This window comes from Salminus brasiliensis, chromosome 20 (genome assembly GCF_030463535.1).
Source record: "Salminus brasiliensis chromosome 20, fSalBra1.hap2, whole genome shotgun sequence".
Taxonomy (NCBI): domain Eukaryota; kingdom Metazoa; phylum Chordata; class Actinopteri; order Characiformes; family Bryconidae; genus Salminus; species Salminus brasiliensis.
The window spans coordinates 32,229,955-32,249,044 of record NC_132897.1 but is presented as its reverse complement, the minus strand read 5'-3'; the positions used below and the strand labels follow the sequence as shown (position 1 = coordinate 32,249,044).

The 19,090-nt window shown below is 43.2% G+C and overlaps 2 protein-coding genes across 2 annotated transcripts; one reads left to right on the top strand and one right to left on the bottom strand.

The window, feature by feature from the left end:
* The first annotated feature begins 1,138 nt into the window (after positions 1-1,138).
* On the top strand, positions 1,139-10,966 carry erap1b (endoplasmic reticulum aminopeptidase 1b). Its single transcript, XM_072664631.1, has 18 exons — positions 1,139-1,223; positions 2,508-3,025; positions 3,313-3,451; positions 4,288-4,422; positions 4,599-4,719; positions 4,876-5,030; positions 5,161-5,274; positions 5,518-5,649; positions 5,818-5,949; positions 6,980-7,137; positions 7,244-7,323; positions 8,179-8,362; positions 8,459-8,615; positions 8,710-8,894; positions 9,124-9,285; positions 9,412-9,552; positions 9,935-10,016; positions 10,372-10,966. The coding sequence occupies exons 2-18, from the start codon at positions 2,535-2,537 to the stop codon at positions 10,561-10,563; spliced, it is 2,760 nt and encodes a 919-aa protein (XP_072520732.1). The 5' UTR covers positions 1,139-1,223; positions 2,508-2,534; the 3' UTR covers positions 10,564-10,966.
* Positions 10,967-11,369: 403 nt separating this feature from the next.
* On the bottom strand, positions 11,370-18,678 carry gtf2h2 (general transcription factor IIH, polypeptide 2). The gene is made up of 15 exons (XM_072664484.1): positions 18,320-18,678; positions 17,954-18,031; positions 17,814-17,850; positions 17,641-17,727; positions 17,458-17,508; positions 16,893-16,947; positions 16,153-16,258; positions 15,628-15,718; positions 15,447-15,534; positions 14,755-14,862; positions 14,520-14,583; positions 13,815-13,921; positions 13,622-13,724; positions 13,301-13,340; positions 11,370-12,712 (listed from the first exon to the last, which is right to left on the bottom strand). The coding sequence occupies exons 1-15, from the start codon at positions 18,373-18,375 to the stop codon at positions 12,602-12,604; spliced, it is 1,182 nt and encodes a 393-aa protein (XP_072520585.1). The 5' UTR covers positions 18,376-18,678; the 3' UTR covers positions 11,370-12,601.
* Between the last annotated feature and the right edge of the window lie 412 nt (positions 18,679-19,090).

Genomic DNA, 19,090 nt, shown 5'->3' with positions numbered 1-19,090 from the left:
TATTATCTGTTTTTTCTGTCTAAATATGCATAGATATACTTTTTTAAACACAGTGTTTTCAGTTAAAAATATTGTATAATGTATTCAAAATAAAATGTTATTAAAAATAAAAAGTAAAATAAGCGTGTTAGCTTTTTAATCATCTACCCTGTGTGATTCCTATTGGACCCCTGTGGCTTTTTTTAATGTTTACATTTAAGGCATTTGGCTCATATTCTTATCCAGATCGACTAACATTGGAATCCTCTTACACAGGTAGAAGAATGTAGAGGTAGGGGGTCCTGCTGAAGGTGTAGTGTGGTGTGGTGGTCTTGCCCCGACCTTGAACTCAAAACCCGTCAAAGTCCACTACACTCCATTACACGCTTTAAAAAAGCATATAGTTATATCATTATGTGCTTTTTATTTTTCTTGTATTGTAATTTAATATTTTATAGTTTACTAATATTTTATTCTTGCATCTTTTTTTTTATATATATCTTTTTGTTTAAGAAGCTTTATTTAATGTACTGATTTTTCCTTGGGAAAAACTACTAACTCACTCTGGATAAACCTGTCAGCCAAATGTAGCTAATATAATGTCATAATAAATCATTTACAGAATAATTAACATTTGTTCAGACACATACCATCTGTTTTCAGATTAAACAAAAAAAAACTCAATTTTACAGAAACACTCCCATTTATACTTTACACCCTTTAAATATTACATGAGTGTGAAGAGAAGGTTTTATCTTTATGTTTTTCTTCAGGGACGTTATTAATATATATATATATATATATATATATATATATACATATATATATATATATATATATATATATATATATATATATATATATATATATATATATATATATATATATATATGTGTGTGTGTTAATAACATTAGTGCTCGTCTAACTGGGCTCTGAGTGGGTGAACCACGTTTCCACCAGTAATAAAAAAAAAAAAACGCGGGACTTTTATTTTGAAATCTGTCATGGCGGCTTCTCAGCTCATAAGCACAGTTTTTTTTAACATGCACTGGTTCTGCTTTGATATTTACATATTTTAATGTGAAACCTTCTCTGTTTTTATTACACGGTGACGGATATTAATTTATTTGCGTTTACAATTTCCTATTTCTTCCTCCCGTGATGCAAAAGCCTCGCGCTCTTTTATTTTCACTTTCACTATCTTCGACTGGCAGCTCTCACTTCCAGCCTCCAGCCAAAGTGCAGTGAGTACGATTAGCACTATTAATCTCATATTTGAGCAGTTATATAATGCGATTTAGTTTAAGGAACAGTTTGAGATTAGGTGTTGAACACCCCGCCCCCACCAGTCAGTCAGCTGTGAACAGTTCTGCAGAGTCATTGTGGCGACAGGCAGTCAGCTCTTCAGCTCTGCCTTAAGGCTTGAACGTGAAAGTACATATTTTACCTCAGTAATCACAAAGGAAAGGGGGATAAGCATTCAGTAAATCACAGATACAATAGGGATTGCAACCTATTTGTTCCAATGCATTACACAACATGTACTAGAACGATTAAAGGAAGAAGGGGAGTTAGGGTTATCACAATTTCATAATTTTGGTAGAACTTTTATTTTATTTATTTTTTTGAATGTTAAACACATTAAATAAGTTTCAACACACTAATTGAACATCATTGGCTTCGCTCACCAATTTCTGGAGATTGTGAGATTAAAGCTGGCTTTACACAGCCATGCAAGATTCTTCAAACATGCATGCAACAGTAAAAGCCATCTCAGATCTCAAAATCAGTCAAAAACCCGCACATAGACAGAGGAAAATATACATCATTGGGTTGCTTCGCGAACCAGGCCCTGTGACCGTGGCTTTTGTGTGATGTCGGCAGCATTGAAAACTGTGCATGAGGAAGTGGAAGCAGGTATCCATGCAAGACTAAATGCTAACACCAGCTTAGCATCATTCCAGATAAGGAGGAACAGAGATCGGTGCTCTGGACTGCTCCTGGGCTCGAGAAACTGCTTTCACACTTCACCAATCATAAAGAACTCACAGATCTGGGAGCCAATTATCATGAATATGAAAAAAAGCTCATCTATAACATAACTGTCTCACCCAGTTTTATGAGCTGGGAACAAAAACAGCAGCTGAGAGAGGCCTTTCCGACAGTTTGCAAACGTGACCGCAAAAGAAATGGCATACACTTATACATTTCGCTATATAGCCAAAAAGATGCTACCATCAAACATGGCAAGTTATTTCCTCGTTAAAAGGGTGTAATTGCATTTGCATGGTATTCAATCATTAATATGTCCATCAAAATATGGTCTTTTGATTATTTTCTGGGACAATTTATAGCCCAAAACATTGATCATGACAGGCCTATTAGCAATTAGCATTCTCCTTCAAGCATGTTGAGCCCCAGTGATGTTGCGTCATCAGCATCTGTCAAAGTGTTTACCATGTTGTGGTGCTGAACACAGCACTAATGACAGTGTTTATTCATGTCTCTATATCTCTTCCTTGCCTCAGCCATTCCTGACCACTTCCCACCAGGCCATGCACCTCTTGGCTCTCCTTCTGTGCGTTACGCCAGCTTTGGCTGGAGTTACACACATCAGCAGAGAGGATGAGCCTTCCTTCCCGGTAGCGACCGATGGATCACCGTTCCCTTGGAACAAGATGAGGCTTCCAGAGTCTGTTTCCCCGCTGCACTACGACCTCCTCATCCACCCCAATCTCACTAGCCTAGACTTTGCTGGAAGGGTGAAGATCCAAGTGAAGGTCCACGAAGAAACCCACACCATTGTACTCCACAGCAAGGACCTCAGCATCTCCAAAGCAGTGCTCTCGGGCTCGGATGAAGGCCAGGGTCAGGCTCTCAGGGTTCTGGAGTATCCTGCCTATCAGCAAATCGCTCTCATGAGCAATGGTACAGCACTGAAGAAGGGTGGCGTGTACGTTTTCCAGCTGGACTTTGAGGCCAAGCTCTCGGAGAGCTTCCATGGGTTTTACAAAAGCACGTACCGGACCAGCGAAGGGGAAGAGAGGTACTTACATAAACACAATGTAAACCTATATATGTCAATTTATATACATTTTACAGCACAAATCGATATGTGTTTATTTTCCATGCAGGAATTTATACCATATAACCTGGTGTAGAAAAGAAGATTCATAAGGCCTTATATGCTTTAGTGATCAGTAATCATAGTGGTGTGGGTGTCCTCCCCCTCAGCTCTGAACGCAAGAGCAGTTTGAGTGGTAATGGCGCCCCCTTGTGGAGAACGTTCAAACTTCTTAACACTGCTTCCTAACTTCTTGCTCGTGTTTGTAGGGTTGTGGCCTCCACCCAGTTTGAGGCGACCAGCGCTCGTGCAGCCTTCCCCTGCTTCGATGAGCCGGCTTTCAAAGCCAACTTTACTATTAGCATCCGCAGAGAGGACAGACACATCTCCATCTCCAACATGCCAAAGGTACGACGCTGATGATCTGCTGGAAGAGGCAGCACAAACACCGGTGTGGTCATTTGCCGCTTTTGTCCGTTCAGAATGCATCAGTAAATTCTGCACATCTGCACAGATGCCATATCAAAATATTATGACCACCTACCTAATAGTGGGAATTATCACCCTTGGCTCAGAAAAGACACTGGCGAGATGTCGCTCCCCTCTGGCATCAGTGGCCCGTGGGACACCACTGTCATGCCGCTGGGAGGCACTTAATCCTTCACTGGGGCAACAACATCTCCCACAAAGTTAGTAGCTTCTGAGATGCTACCACCCTTCGCCCACTGTCACAGTCTTATCAGAACATTATGTCCACCTCTGGTATGTAATTAACTCGGTCACAGATGCCACGCCAACAGGTTTGCTGCTGAGAGTGCAAAACAATCGGACTGATGTCCAAAAGGGCTTGATGCTATGGTACCAGGCGAAGTGTGGTGGCATCATGGAAACCAATAACTTGGGTGGGATGGTTCGTGGTGAAGATACACAGAGAGTGGACTTCCCCACATTGACTGCCTCCCATTGACATAACAGTGATGCCCCGTGGGCAGTTCATGCCAGAGAGGAGCGACAACTCTGGCGACTGGTACAGAACGATCGCAGCGCCACTGTAGACTAGCTAACCTTTGATGATATTCCTATATACACATCTAATATAAATAGATAGGTAGGTAGCCTAATTATCCCATCTCCCCCGTAGTAGCTTCCTATGTATGATATGACCACCCACAGTTCCTTGAAGCTAAATGTTGTCTAATGCATTAAAAGCCGCATCTTTAAGGGTCTACTTTGCATTCTCACAGCTGAGGACACTGGCGCTTGCAGGAGGCCTGTTCGAAGACCAATTTGACACCACTGTAAAGATGAGCACCTACTTGGTGGCCTTCATTGTCTGCGACTTCTTGTCCATCAGCAAGAGCACCCAGCACGGGGTCAAGGTGTGACTTTGTCTTGTTTAATCGAGCTTGAAGGATTTTGGCCATTGAAGAACATGTGGATGTTATGAATCTGTGCCTGTATGTTGTCTACAGTTCATGGTATATGTATATATTTGATGTACTGGACATTTAGCAGTGTAGTTTACAGTCTGTCTTGTTGACATGGCTGTGGTCAGATCTCCGTGTACGCCGTACCTGAGAAGATAGACCAGGCCGAGTTGGCGCTGGACGCTGCAGTGAGGCTGCTGGACTTCTATGACGATTACTTTGACATTCCCTACCCTCTCCCCAAACAAGGTAAACCTGCGTAGAGCTATTTTAGACTCCAGTATTAAAATCTAGTTGTATGTAATTATAAGTTATGCAATATTTTGTATTTGGGCTAATAGGTGTTGGAGCTGACTGCCCTGAATTTGCTGTAGCACCCTACAGATCATCCTTTTCTTCCCTCAGACCTGGCAGCCATACCAGACTTCCAGTCTGGAGCTATGGAGAACTGGGGACTGACCACTTACAGGGAGACGGCCCTGCTCTTTGACCCCCACAAGTCCTCCGCCTCTGACAAGCTGGGCATCACCATGGTCATTGCACATGAGCTTGCCCACCAGGTGAGAACCCATAACACATCTGACCTGAGGCATTCTGAACATAAGGGTGGACAATGTGGAACAAAGTGAGCAGATTATGAGACCTGAAGGTTTGCAAGCGACTGTTGTTGCATCTGTGTTGTTTTGGCAGTGGTTTGGTAATCTGGTGACGATGCAGTGGTGGAATGATCTCTGGCTGAACGAGGGGTTTGCTAAATTCATGGAATTCGTGTCTGTGAACATCACCAACCCTGAGCTGCAAGTGGTGAGACATCTGTTATTTTTCTTGACTGTAGGACATTTTGGTCAAAAACCCATGAACAAGAGTTGTGTATTTTTCTGTAACGGTTTGAGAACTCTTACCCTGAGTCATGAAACATGGGAAAGAAAGCTCAAAATGATCCATAAACAGTTTACCCCACAAGGCCTCCTGGTGATGTCCAGCAGCAGATGTTCTGTAGTTTCTAACTGAAGGCCTCTCTTGTCCATCTGTTCGTCTCTGCTCCAGGAGGACTATTTCATGGGGAAGTGCTTTGAGGCAATGGAAGTGGACTGTTTAAGCTCCTCCCACCCTGTGTCCACCCCTGTGGAGAACCCAGCTCAGATCCAGGAGATGTTTGACGATGTGTCTTATGACAAGGTACAATAACTGCAGAACACAAGAAAGTGACAGTTCAGCCAAAAATCTGACTTCACTATATTCCTCTTAAGCATAAGCGCAGCTGTCCAGACGTGTGGTGTAGCTAAAACGTGATGAATGTTTATGAACAATATTTTTACCGTATGTCTGCTTGTCGTGGTCCTTCAGGGTGCTTGCATCCTGCACATGCTGAGGGAGTTCCTGACACCTGACGTCTTCAAATCTGGCATCGTCAGATACCTGAAACAATACAGCTACCAGAACACGGTCAACACACACCTGTGGGAAAGCCTGACCACTGTAAGTGCATTAAATTAGCATTGCTCATTCCGGTTGGCAATGGCAGCACAAGCATGTTCTGTAGCCGTAAAGTTCTCGTGGCCATGTCTTAAACTTCTCATTAACATATTTTAGTATATCAACCCATATGATCATAACAATGAGCCATCCTAGTACCAACCTATATATTCATAGTACAGATCTACCAACATAGATAACAACTAGCTATTCAAGTACCAACATGTATAAATCAGAACTAGATCCAAATACCAACCTACTGTATATAATCATAACAAGCCATACTACTAGCAACCCATATAATCATGGTACCAACCTGGATAATTACAATAGGCCATCCAAGTACCAACCTATATAATCTTAACCAGCTATCTAAATACCAACCTACTGTATATAATCTTAACCAGCCACCCTAGGACCAACCCATATAACCATAACGAGCCACCCCAGGACCAACCTATATAAATCACAATAAGGAATCCAAATACCAATCTGTATAATCTAACTAATAAAGACACCCAAATACCATCCTATATAACCATAAACATGGGTCATCAATATACTGATCTATATAATAATAATAATAACAATAAGCCACCCTAGGACCATCCTATATAAGCATAAAAATGGGCCATCAATATACTGATCTATATAATAATAACAATAAGCCATCCTAGGACCAACCTATATAATCACAATAAGGGATTCAGATACCAACCTATATAATCATAACAAGCCATCCTAATACCAACCATAAATGCATAGCGCAAATTTGCATACTGGCCTAACGGAAAGTCAGAGCACTATCTGGAGCCTCTGTAAGCAACGCTTGTGTAAACAGTGGTGAAACTTTGACGTTGTTATAGCATTATAAACCACTATCAGGGTCAAGCTGAGGTTTATAAACTGATCTGAGTGATCAAAGGCGATCTGATATGCGGGTTGTCTTCACAGAGATAACGCTGTTTGCTGTGGAAAATGAAGAGGGTCAGTTTATTAAAGTTATTGGATATTGTGTGTCTGTGTGATACAGAAGCAGCACTCCGATGATGGGCTGGACGTGAAAGTGATGATGGAGACATGGACCCTGCAGGAAGGCTTCCCGCTCATCACAGTGGGGGTCAAAGGCCGCGAGGTACGCCTCAGTCAGGAGCGATACCTGAAGGGCGAGGACCCCTCCCAGACCGGCGGGTAAGTATACTGGAGGTCGGCTGACAGTAAATGTAAACATATGAGACATGAATGAAACACCTCAAGCTGGATGACTTTTTGGTAAATGACACTTGTTCTGAAACAGGTTCCTATGGCACGTTCCGCTGACCTACGTCACCAGTAACTCTGCCACCGTGCAGCGCTTTCTGCTAAAGACCAAGACAGGTGTGCTCAGATGTTTCTTTGCTTACAGTTCAGCCAATGTGTCTAAACTTTGCTAAAGAGGTAGTCAGCGAAAGGAACAGACAAAAGTATGGATAAAGTTCAGGCTGTTTATTGGTAACATTGGTAAATTGGTATCCTATAGTGTCAGAAACCACATACGCAATCTAGATGACTTAAAGATGCAGCATACGTGATGCTAACTTACGGGCTATACGCCTCCATGTCCATTTCTTGTTAGGTACATTTGCCTCACAGCTCCTTCTTTAGTGTAAAACTAAAGAAACAAGCCTTAGACCAAACCAAATGCTCAGACTAATTGAGTAAATGGGCAAAAGTATTGGGACACCCGCTCATTAATTGTTTTTACTGAAATTAAGGGTATTATAAAGGAGCTTTCTACTAGATTGTGGAGCATTGCGGTGAGGATTTGATTGCTTTCAGCAACAAGAGCGTTAGTAAGGTCAGGATGTTGAATGATCACCACTACTTGTCATCCCCATCTCATCCTAAACATATTGGATGGAGCACCTTCCATCATTCCTGAGGACACAGTTCATCCACTGCTTTATACTCCTCTAGCCCGCGCCTGGCATTAGGCAGCATGGTGCCAATAGGTTCATGTTCATCTGCTCCAAAGAGTCCTATTATATCGGTAGTACTTCTCTACAGGGACTAGATCACGTGTGTGTGTGTGTGTGTGTGCATTTGCACATCCACATCAGCAATGGGAGCAACTTAAATAGCATTCATTCAATGCATTCATAATAAGAGGTGTCCACAAACTTTTGCACATACATTGTGTGACCATGCTAGCGTTTTAGGTCATTAAGAAGTAATGTCTGGTGCTGGTTTCAGATGTGCTTTACCTGCCAGAAGAGGTGGACTGGGTCAAGTTTAACGTGGACATGAGCGGATATTACATCGTCCACTATGAAGGGTCAGGCTGGGACGACCTCATCACTCTGCTCAAACACAACCACACCGCCCTCAGCAGCAACGACCGGGCCAGTCTCATCAACAACGTTTTCCAGTTGGTCAGGTTAGCCGTCTGCCACACGCTGCTGTCCTCTTGATTGGCCAGTTGTTCTAGCCAGATTATTTACTTTGGGCTAACTCCACTTGCTCTGTTGGTCAGCGTGGGGAAGCTGCCACTGGACAAAGCTCTGGAACTGTCGCTGTACCTGAGCCGCGAGACAGAGACCATCCCTGTGACTCAGGGCCTCAGCGAACTGGTCCCGCTCTACAAACTGATGGAGAAGAGGGACATGGAGGTGCTGGAGAACCAGATGAAGGTTGGTCAATAACTGCGGACTAATGGTGTGGGAGTAAACATAGTTGTAAACAATGCACTGAACGAGTGTACGGTTTCATACCAACCCTCCGCAGAGCTACATCGTGCACCTGTTCCGCGAGCTCATAGACCGGCAGACGTGGACTGATGACGGCTCGGTGTCCGAGAGGATGCTGCGCAGTTACCTGCTCCTCTTTGCCTGCGTCAGGGGTCACCCGCCCTGCGTCTCCACTGCCACCCTGCTCTTCAACAAGTGGAAGGAGTCTGACGGCAACCTGAGGTCAGGGATCTCCTCTTACTACGGTCTCAGTCCTTGGTTAGCTTGTTAGGGCTATGGCTGGTTCACAGTCACCAGCAGGAAAGGCCAGATGATGCAAATTTTTAAGCTTTGGTGCCTCAGGGAACAAGAACAGTGGAGGTTAACTCTGGAGTGGTGGTGCACTGTTTTACTGTGCAGAAACACCTGCATTTGTTTCTTTATGGTCTGCTTCAATCTGCACCTCCTACAGTCTCCCAAATGACGTCAGCTTGGCGGTGTTCGCGGTCGGTGCTCGCACTGAGGAGGGCTGGGAGTTCCTGTTCGAGAAGTACCGCCAATCCATCTACACGTCCCTGAAGAGCCGCATCAAATCGGCCCTGTCCATCACTCCTCTCGCGCACAAACTCAAATGGTGAGAACTATCAATAATAATAATAATAATAATAATAATAATAAAAAACGATGGATCTGGTTTGTGCCATATCTGTGTCATTCTGCCCAACCTCCTCGTCACTTGGCCTCTTTTCTTCCTCTCTAGGATGATGGAGCAGAGTTTGGAGGGTTCCGTGATGAAGACGCAGGACCTGCCGTACGTCGTGACGTCCATCAGCAAGAACCCTAAAGGCTACAAACATGCCTGGGACTTCCTGAGGAGCAACTGGCACTCGCTGGTGAAGAAGTGAGTGGAAACTGTTGAAGTCCTTAAAAAAAAAACCTATCTGGAGGTTCAGCGAACTGAATCTGACGTATCTGAACTGGACACTAAGCCTAAAGGGTTCTTTGACTCTTTAGATCTAGTGAAGCTTTAACCTCTGTAGTGTTTCTGTTTTGAGCTCAGTCTATTTTCAAAGCTGGCACTATAGAGTATTTGTACAGTAACATAGTTAGAGGCAAGCGTGTGATGGTCTGGATGTTTCCATGATGCTAATTGGTGGGGTATAAGCTTCCATTACTTGTTAGCTGTGTCCTGTGAAACCCTAAAGAAGCAAAGTCTTGAAAATGTGCTCCAAACGATGCCAGGTTTTTCTGCTAAGGCCTTTCCACAATGACCTTTGTTGCAGGTTTGACCTTGGATCCCACTCCATTGCGCACATGGTAACAGGGGTGACCGGTCAGTATTCCACCAGGGAGATGCTGCAAGAGGTGTGTACCAAAATCATTCCCAGGGCTGGGCAGTATGGCCCAAAGTCCTGCTAACTTTAGTTAGCTCAGTAACCTGAACTTTACGCAATTAGTGGTTACAGGTTAATGCATATGTAATGTGGCATTTAGTTATTCAGCAGTAATAAGTCAGAAACTCTGACTCTCTCAGGCTTTTTCTTCTAATTATGACTGGACAGGATATTCATGCTAGTTGTTGCTGTTTCAAGAGAATGGCTACACTTCTCCCTTCCCACATGGCAAATAATGCTCCTCGTCGCCACCTGGCACACCAGCGAAGCACCCGTTCCTCATTGAGGAACCTTCCATTCTACTTGTTTCTTTACTTGTTTTTCAGATCCGGGCATTCTTCGCCTCCCTATCAGCCGAGACAGGCGCAGAGCTGCGCTGCATCCAGCAGGCACAGGAGAACGTGGAGGAGAACATCCGTTGGATGGACAAGAACCTCCCGTTGCTTCAGGCTTGGCTGGACAAGAACCACCCCAATCCAGCTCAGCGAGACGACCTACAAAAACACCTGGAACTGTGAAGCCCTTTAATGGACGATTGACTGGCCGAACCATGAGCCTAAGTAGACGTAGTATGCTGGAGAGATATTGAGACACGCTGCTGAACTTGGGAATTTTGGATTCATTTAAATCATGAAAAATAATGGGTCATCATTTGACTGTTTGAAAAGGTGCCAGTCCTCATTTGAGACTGGAAAACGTTAGAACAGTGTGTTTCAGTGAAGACAGTTCCAGGACTTTAAGTCTTCAGCCTCTCTGTGGTTTATTTTTTCTTGAGGTTCAATTATTTAATAGGATTTAAAGCATCGTCTGGGCTGTAAATCTCCACATTATGACCTGCTGATGTAGAAAGGTGTAAAGAATTTTTTGAGCTTAAATGTTTGTAACGTATTTTGAAAAATAAAAATTTGGTTTAAATTGTAAGTAATTTCACGCCTGCGTTTGTCCTAGTTAGCATTGGCAATTTGACCATTTTCTCTAGACTGCTGTAAGTTGAAGCGATGTGATGTAGATAAATGCGTCCAGAGTTGCTTTCAAATATTTATACTTTATAATTTCACTACTTTTTTCCCCTCTTTGCATTTTATTTATTTATTTATTTTTTGGGGCCACCAGGACTATTAAAACCTTATTTTAATTTATACTTCAATATTCTTGAGGAAGGACAAAGACATATGAGGGGTAAAAAGATGACAAAAACTAAACTTAAAAAAAAAAAGAAAAAGAAAGAAAGAAAACTGAAGCTAATCAGTCAAATTGCAGCATTTTGAAACTCACTGTTTAGTGAAACATCTCTGTGCAAGTACTTCTACCACAAACGATCCTCTGCATCAAACCCCATGAACCAAAGAACACCCAATTTTTATTTTCTTTCACTTATTTTCATTTTTAATTTCCAAATTTACACTTTTACTTCAGTAAAAAACTGGATACAGTACTTATACTTTCACTAAAGTACAGGTTTCTGTACTTTTAGTCCCAAAATACAACTTGGAATTAACGGCAGGAAGACCACCCAATATGTAATCGAGGACCAAATACCTTCCATTGTGTCACAGACTGAGGTGTTTGACATCGAGGTTCATTTGCCCTGATTGTTTGGTCCGTTGTGTTTAGGCTGAGCCAGCAGATGGAGCTGTTGGATCGCCCACCCCAACTCAGTGCAGGTGCAACGCTATTACACAGCTTGTCTCAATTGGCTTCTGAGAGTCTGGTGTTGTACACTGGGCTTATACTGTATTTACAAGGACTTCAGAGAGGACAAGTGGACACTCCTGATTTCTACCAGGTCTCCAGTGAGTTGGACGATACATCTCAAACATCCTGTACATATACACACACTATGTGAACAGAAAGCTTTGAGCTTCCGCAAGCATTTTTACTGAACGGTCCTTGTTGACACCAAAACAGAGTCCAACAGAGACCTGTGCTCCATTTTGAAGGGGTGGCTGAGATGGAAACAAAGGCATTCAGTGTGGGGGTTTGGTGTAAAGTTTCTGACTTGCCTAGGCCGATTTCCTCACAGTGGTGGTGAATGGAGCCAGGGGCCACCATGAGCCATGACTACAATACAAAATGGTCTCCTTTTTTCTCCCAATTTGGTACTGCCAATTAGCAATGCAGCGCTAGCAATGCTACCGACACTAGGAGAGTAAGGACTCCTTCAATACATGCAGAGCCAGGCACCGCCTCTTTTAGAACTGCCACAGATGCAGCAATTCAGGACAGCAGACACGCTCTGAGGAAAGTGCCAGGTCCCCAGATCCACCACCCCGACTAATAGACACCTGCTTCACACCAAACCCACTCAGAACGACTTTGTTTACATCTTAACCATTTAATCATGCAGATTTTTTGCAGACGTCCCCTTTAACGTTGTCCAACCAACCAGCAACACTGGCAGCGAACTTTATAATGTGCAGAAAAGCACCTGACGAGCCAAGTGAGTGAAGAAGAACCCTCTAGGGACTCCTTACACTCCTGCACAGGCGTGGCACACTATGCCAGATGTTGCGAGGTTTGTGAGGTAATGTTGGGGTGGTGTGATAAAGGCTTTACTCAAGATGCTCCTTGTCTGTGTATGCAGGAAGGGCAACAGTGCAACGTGTCGTGGATGAAGAGGTCGCACTCCGTACAGAACACGCTGCTGCACGCTGGACACATGAACACCTACCGAGAAAAAGTAGGGAAAATTAGAGCAAAAACTTTTTTACAAATTTAGTTTCCGCTCTTTTGATGAAGCTCTTCATTTGAAATTGTGTTATTTAAATAAGCTATTGACCACATAACACACTTTTTTCAGCTAGACAGAAGATCAGCTTGATCCTGATCCCAGACTTATCGCTGTTAGCTAGTAAATGTAAACGAGAAGTGACTGCACATGCAAAAGTGAAACACACAGTGAGTCCCACAAGGTTCAGTTCTAGGACCTCTACAGTTCCTGTTGTATATGCTAGCACTGAGTACTGCTATTTTCCTCCTGCTCAACTCAGACAACACAGAGGTCCTTCTGCTTGGCTCATGAGCTCCTAGAAACAGACCGTCTGATTCAGTGCGTAATCTTAGCATCTTTTCAGGTAAACACATGTGAAATACCTTGGGGTTATCTTACATTCTGAAGCACACATAGACGATGGAATATTACTAGATACTAGAATACCAATAATACTAGATTATTACTAGAACTGGTGAGGTAAGGTGCAAAAGAAGCAAACATGCTTTGGTCGATTGACTTCAACATCAACAGGAGATACTCACACTTTTGTCCTTCAGCTCTCCTTGACAGGCCTGGCAGAACCTAAAGGAGAGGGATAAAGAGAGTGATCAGAGTGTGTACATGGGTTAAAGCAGAGACGGGCTGAAATCTGACACCCATTAAGGGGAAGGGCGGGATGCTAGGCTAGCCTTTCTAGACAGGGCTTCTGTGAGGTTCTGCACCGTCTCTCAAGACTAAAGGTACTTGACGTTTTGGAATAAACCCACCCAGCATCGCTAACGCAGCATTAGCCACAAGCCGTAAGCTGCGGTGGAGAGAGAGGACTGTCTAGTGGATCTGTCTTTGTATCAAAAATGACTCACCTGTCTCCTGTGTGCTCCTCTAGGGGGAGCTCCTGAAAGGCATCCAGGGGGAACAGGTGGTGGAACGAGCGGGCCAGGTGAGGGGCGGAGACCAGAGTCAAACCTGGAAATTGAAAAATACTGTTAAAAAAAAAAAAAAGCACTAGCTGTTCAGTGGTACTTAGATATTAATAAACCAGAAGTCTGTACACACCACACACTTTACACTCCACAGGCAGTTCTGTGTATTTGGCTCTACACTGAGGGCAGTAGTAGCCGCCAAGAGTGAGTCCAGGGCCTTCTTCTGAACTTTCCAAGTGCCTGAACATACGTGATTATAGCATTATTAAACATGACAGAGGACCTCTAGACGTGTCTATCTCTCTGCTAACGCTCTTAAGAAAGCTAACAGTTTTCAGTTTGGTTGTTAGTTTTATATTCAGCTGCAGTCAGATGTTTACACACTGGTGTTAAAGAATGGTGGCGGTAGCAACAAGTTGTGATCGGTACATTGCACAAAGGAAGAAGGAGGATTACCTCTGAATTCTTTAGCTTAACCTTAAAACATCAGAGGCAGTTGTGGAATGGACAAAGCAGGCCAACGTTATCACTCGTGGACTTAAAAGTTAGAAGCTTGCTGGTGGTTACCAAAAGTGTCTGGACAAGGTACAACTTACCAAGGGACAATATGTTATAGCCAAATATTAGGTGTGCTATATGTCTAATTTTGACCCGGTGTTCAAAAATCCCCTCAAAAAATAGAGATGCAGCGATCTGATCCAGATTAATGAGTAAATAACTGTTCTTAGGGCTTCACTGGTGTGTTTTTATCAACTGCAGCCATACTGAAATCACAGTAACAATAAATAGCCTTATGATTGGAATATGGTCCTCCTCAACGTGTTGGATCAGTACTTACGACATGCTGAAAGATGGCTTGGCATCCTGATCAGACACAGAGGCTATGATGTGCTGAGGGAAGCCTAGAAAAAAGGGGTTTAATTAATAAATAAATAGAACATTTAGTTCCTAATTTTTCAACTTAAAAAGTTCATGGTAAGATGGACGTGCGAGAATCACTTTAAACACTTTCTCTACTGCTTAAAATGGCCTTAACGCTTTTCCTGGTGATCTGGAAAAGTGTGTGCAGTTACCCATGCGAATGAGGGAGCACTCGGAAGAGGAGCTGGCGGGTGGCGGCTTTACGTGTAACATCAACAACTCCTTGAAATGGCTCTCGTCCAGAATCACGTTGTAGCTTCCTGTGGGAAGCACAGCACTGAGAGTTAATAATGGGGTTAATAGGCAATTTACTGCTTATTAATACTGCTACCTTATCACTGTAGTGTCAGTGAATGCAAGGTGCAGGGACTTGACTATAGGCCTGTCTCGATAACCATTACTCTATGCAGTCCCAGAAATAACTGCGTTAAACCATATTGTTGCCATTTTAAGACCATTTTATGCCACTGCTTAAATGATAATATAACATTATAATACAAATACACTCTTAAACAGCAATGGACATTTAATTATTAAGAATATTTGGACATTTGAATTTTAAAAATGTTGTAATAACAAATATATAAAACAGAAATGAATTAAAAACCACTGTCTCTCAAGTTGACATACAGACCCATCAACCTTAATGGGTTCTTCCCATTTACGAAACAATGGACAATACTGAGTTGAGGTCATGTCCATATATTGTACATAGTCCATAATTATCGTGACAGGCCTACTTGCTGACGTAGCAAAGCTCTACTTGTGATACTGATCAATATTAGATGCTTATCCTGATGCTAAATATTAAGATCAGTTGGTGTAGTTGGTGAAGAAAGCTCACCTCCGGTTTCTCTGGTGAGAACGGTGCACACTCGCACCTCCGCAGAAAGTCCGATCACAGACACTCGGATTTTCAGGGTTTTCAGTGTCTGTTTATGACAACAAAAAAAAAAAAAGAATGGTGTTACTCAAACACAGGCTGATACAACCCCACAATCTGAAGCTTAGTTCCTGTGCTCTACCTTGACAAGGTCGTAGATGTTGGCGGGATCGCAGGTAGTCAGACTGCTGAAGATGATCAGAATCTCTCTGCTGGTGTGTCCTGGCATGTGTCTAGACGTACAGAGAGACCAAAGCTGTTTCACAACTGCTCATACAATGAAAAAGAACAGGGATGTCCCAGTCCAGGATTTTGGCTCAGACACAATCCCCAGAGCGCACACTTGGCATTCAGTAAAGCAAAATCAAGACATGCCCAAAGATCCCCTTTAAAAGAACCCACTACAACTGTACTCCTGCGTGGGCACCTCCCGAGTGTCCTGGCACCCAGACGCTAAATTCTGCAGTGAATCAGAGAGGCGACGGGTGTGGACGTGAGGGACGACGGGGCACGCAGGACAGCTGCAGCCCCTGCTCGCCAGATTTAGGTGTAGCTTTTGCGTTAGCTCTCCAGGTTGCTCAGACTCAAAGAGAGGGCAGAGCCATGCTAGCCTTGTGATTGGACATGAGTCTGCCCTTAGAAATTCCATCAGAAAGATGCTACTCACTTAAGCGTCTGCATGGCAATGCTGAGAGCGTTGTACAGAGACGGCTCTCCTACACACGTGGCGCTGACTGCTTTCTTCAGGGCAGCTACGTGCTTCTTGGGGTTGCCTGGACCAAAACAAACATAGTAAAATGACGGTAAACTCATAAACCACTGAGGTCAGAACTAGCGTTGACCAAACTGTCAGAGCATCTCCAAAACACCAGGCAGTTGATAGAACCAACCAAAAGTGCTCCAAGGAAGGACAACCAGGGAATCAGCGACAGGGTCATGGGTACACAAGACTTGAAGACCATGGAGGCCACATCTCACAACTGCCACTAACTAAACTAGGCATCCGGGTGTAGTCTAATCACACTGTGTACAAACAGCAAAACCTTTAATGCTCTCTGTTCTGACTCTGCTCTGTCAGAAACCCAGAGCGTTCCCAGAGCTTAAAGGCTTGCTTGACAGCAAGTCAGGGCAAAGCGGAGAACTCTCACAACTGACCAGGCGTTTAAGAAATCAAAATTTCTGGCTTTATCTTTGTAGAGTAATTTACGTATTAAGACACTGACAGAAGTTCTCATGCTTTTCTTTAATACTGCACTCGTACATGTGCTACCCAATGTTCCCTGACTGGAACAGGCTTTACCTGCTTTTAATGACTAATACCAATACCGGCTCCTAATTGCCAGTGCGCCCTTAATGAGATTCTCCCACTTGTTTGTTTAACAACAACAAAACAAAACTGCGGCTCACCCGCCAGATCAGTTAGTTTCTCCGCCCTCTTGTTCTTGGTGGTGATGATTCCTATCTGCAGATGATAAACAAAAGAAGAGAAAGGATGAATATAAAACAACAAACAATAGATTATTTATGTTGTTGCAAAAAACTCAAATCTCCAAAACTACAAGTTTATCAGAGGCGAAAGAAAAAGGCTTTTTAACTTTCAATGGAAGTCAATGTAAAAAGAGTTTATTCCCAGGCATTTAACACAAAACATCCACACACTCTAAATATAAAGAGGAAAGTTCAAATAATGTCAAATGTAAAACAAAATTTAAAAAAGGTTTATGCTAGATGGCATCAATACTGCAACCATCAAGAAAAAAAAGCCTGTATCTCCATTTTTGCATACTGTAATTTTTTTTTACCGTAATTTATGGTTTACGTGAAAAGGGGGGTTGGATATTTTTCCCTTCTTCTTTAATGGAACTTTTTTGGAGATGTGAGGTTTCCGCATGACAAAATTAGATATTATGCGCACACACACACACACACACACACACACACACACACACACACACACACACACACACATTACCTGACTGATAGGGTTCTGGTCGAAGTATTCTTCCACAAAATACTCCATCAGCTGAGGAACACAGAAGAGAGAGAAGCAGCAACGTCAGACACTGACAACAACACATTCCCAAAAAGAAGGCAGACAAGGCACCGATCCGATAACCTGGATCGGATACTGAAGGAAAAAGCACCCCGATCTCACCTTCAGAGTGGACGTGAGTCTGTTGGGCTTCAGGTCCTGGTCCTCCATCGTCCGCGATGAGTCTATCACCACGTACAGGTGACGCATCTACACAAGACCACGAAAAAAAACGGTCAACATTCAACGTACCAACAGACACATCGGCGGAAAGCGTAGAAAACTGAGCTGCTCACCATCCCCAGCCGGACCTGTCCATGACTTTCAAACACCCTAAGACGGGACAGACATGACAGAGACAGAAATCAGGCGTCAGCTGAAGAAGTCCTGTCAGCCGTACACGCACTACGCTGTCCTGTATGCACCTCAGCCTCACCTTTTCCTTTTGGCCTGGAAGAGAATGTCCTCCACAGTGGCTTTAAGGGAGCCAGACTCATCCTCCTTCAGCACTTCCCTGAGAACGTGGAGGGGGAAAGAGGATAAACAAAGACACGTGTTTTCAGACTGATGGTTTATTTATTATTATATGGTCAGAAATGAATGAGAATCAGTACTTCAGTATCGATCTAGCATTGCCAAAACATGGCTTTGCCTAAATGTGAGCCACATTACATACAACATCATAACCTTTTTGGACTGTTAGACTTCAGGAGGTCTTGTCAGGCTTACAGCATATACACACACAGACTGCTACTGCACTAATCTAGCATTCACACAAAATGTGGACAGTAAAATCACATACCACGTTCGCTCGTAGCCTCCTTCCCATCGCTTAGCCCTCTCTGGCTCTTCGTCCATGCCTTAGAACTCAAACCAAGCCTTTTATTAAAGCTAAATTCAACTTGAACTGCACTGAGGTGTTAGCTAGCTATCTAGCACTAGCCCTAGCTAGCTTACTTAGTGTTAGCAAGCTAGCTAACTGCTTCCAAAAGCCTCGCACTCTGCACCCTGCTGCTATATAAATTATTTCGGAAGCTAAACACTCATTTACACCAATCTCACGTGAAATATGACCCTTAAATATGAAATATCTGTTAATAAACACCGCTAATAACAACCTCCGCTGCTCGTCTCTGCGGCAAGTGCAGCTGTGTGCAGCGGCTGAACTGCTCCGAGCGGTCAAACACACCCAAGACTCTCCGTTCCGATCTGTGTTTATTTCGTTCATTCCGTACACACACACACACACACACACTTCTCTCATTTATTAAAGAAAGTAAAAATACAATATTACATCATTCTCTCACTTCGTACTTTCAACACACGCACATAAAACATGAGAAAATAATACACTGTTCACTGTTCATCTCAATCATACCGTAGACCCCTGAGTGAGGGGACGAGAGACCTGCATCTGAATAATGAGGGGGAAATAAACTATAAACTATACAAATAAAATAAAAACTAAATAAAATACACAAAAACACAATCAGGATCATTCAAAAACGACAGAACTGTTTTGCAGGGGGGGGGCATATACTAACAGCGTAATAACATGACGAGATATTGACAA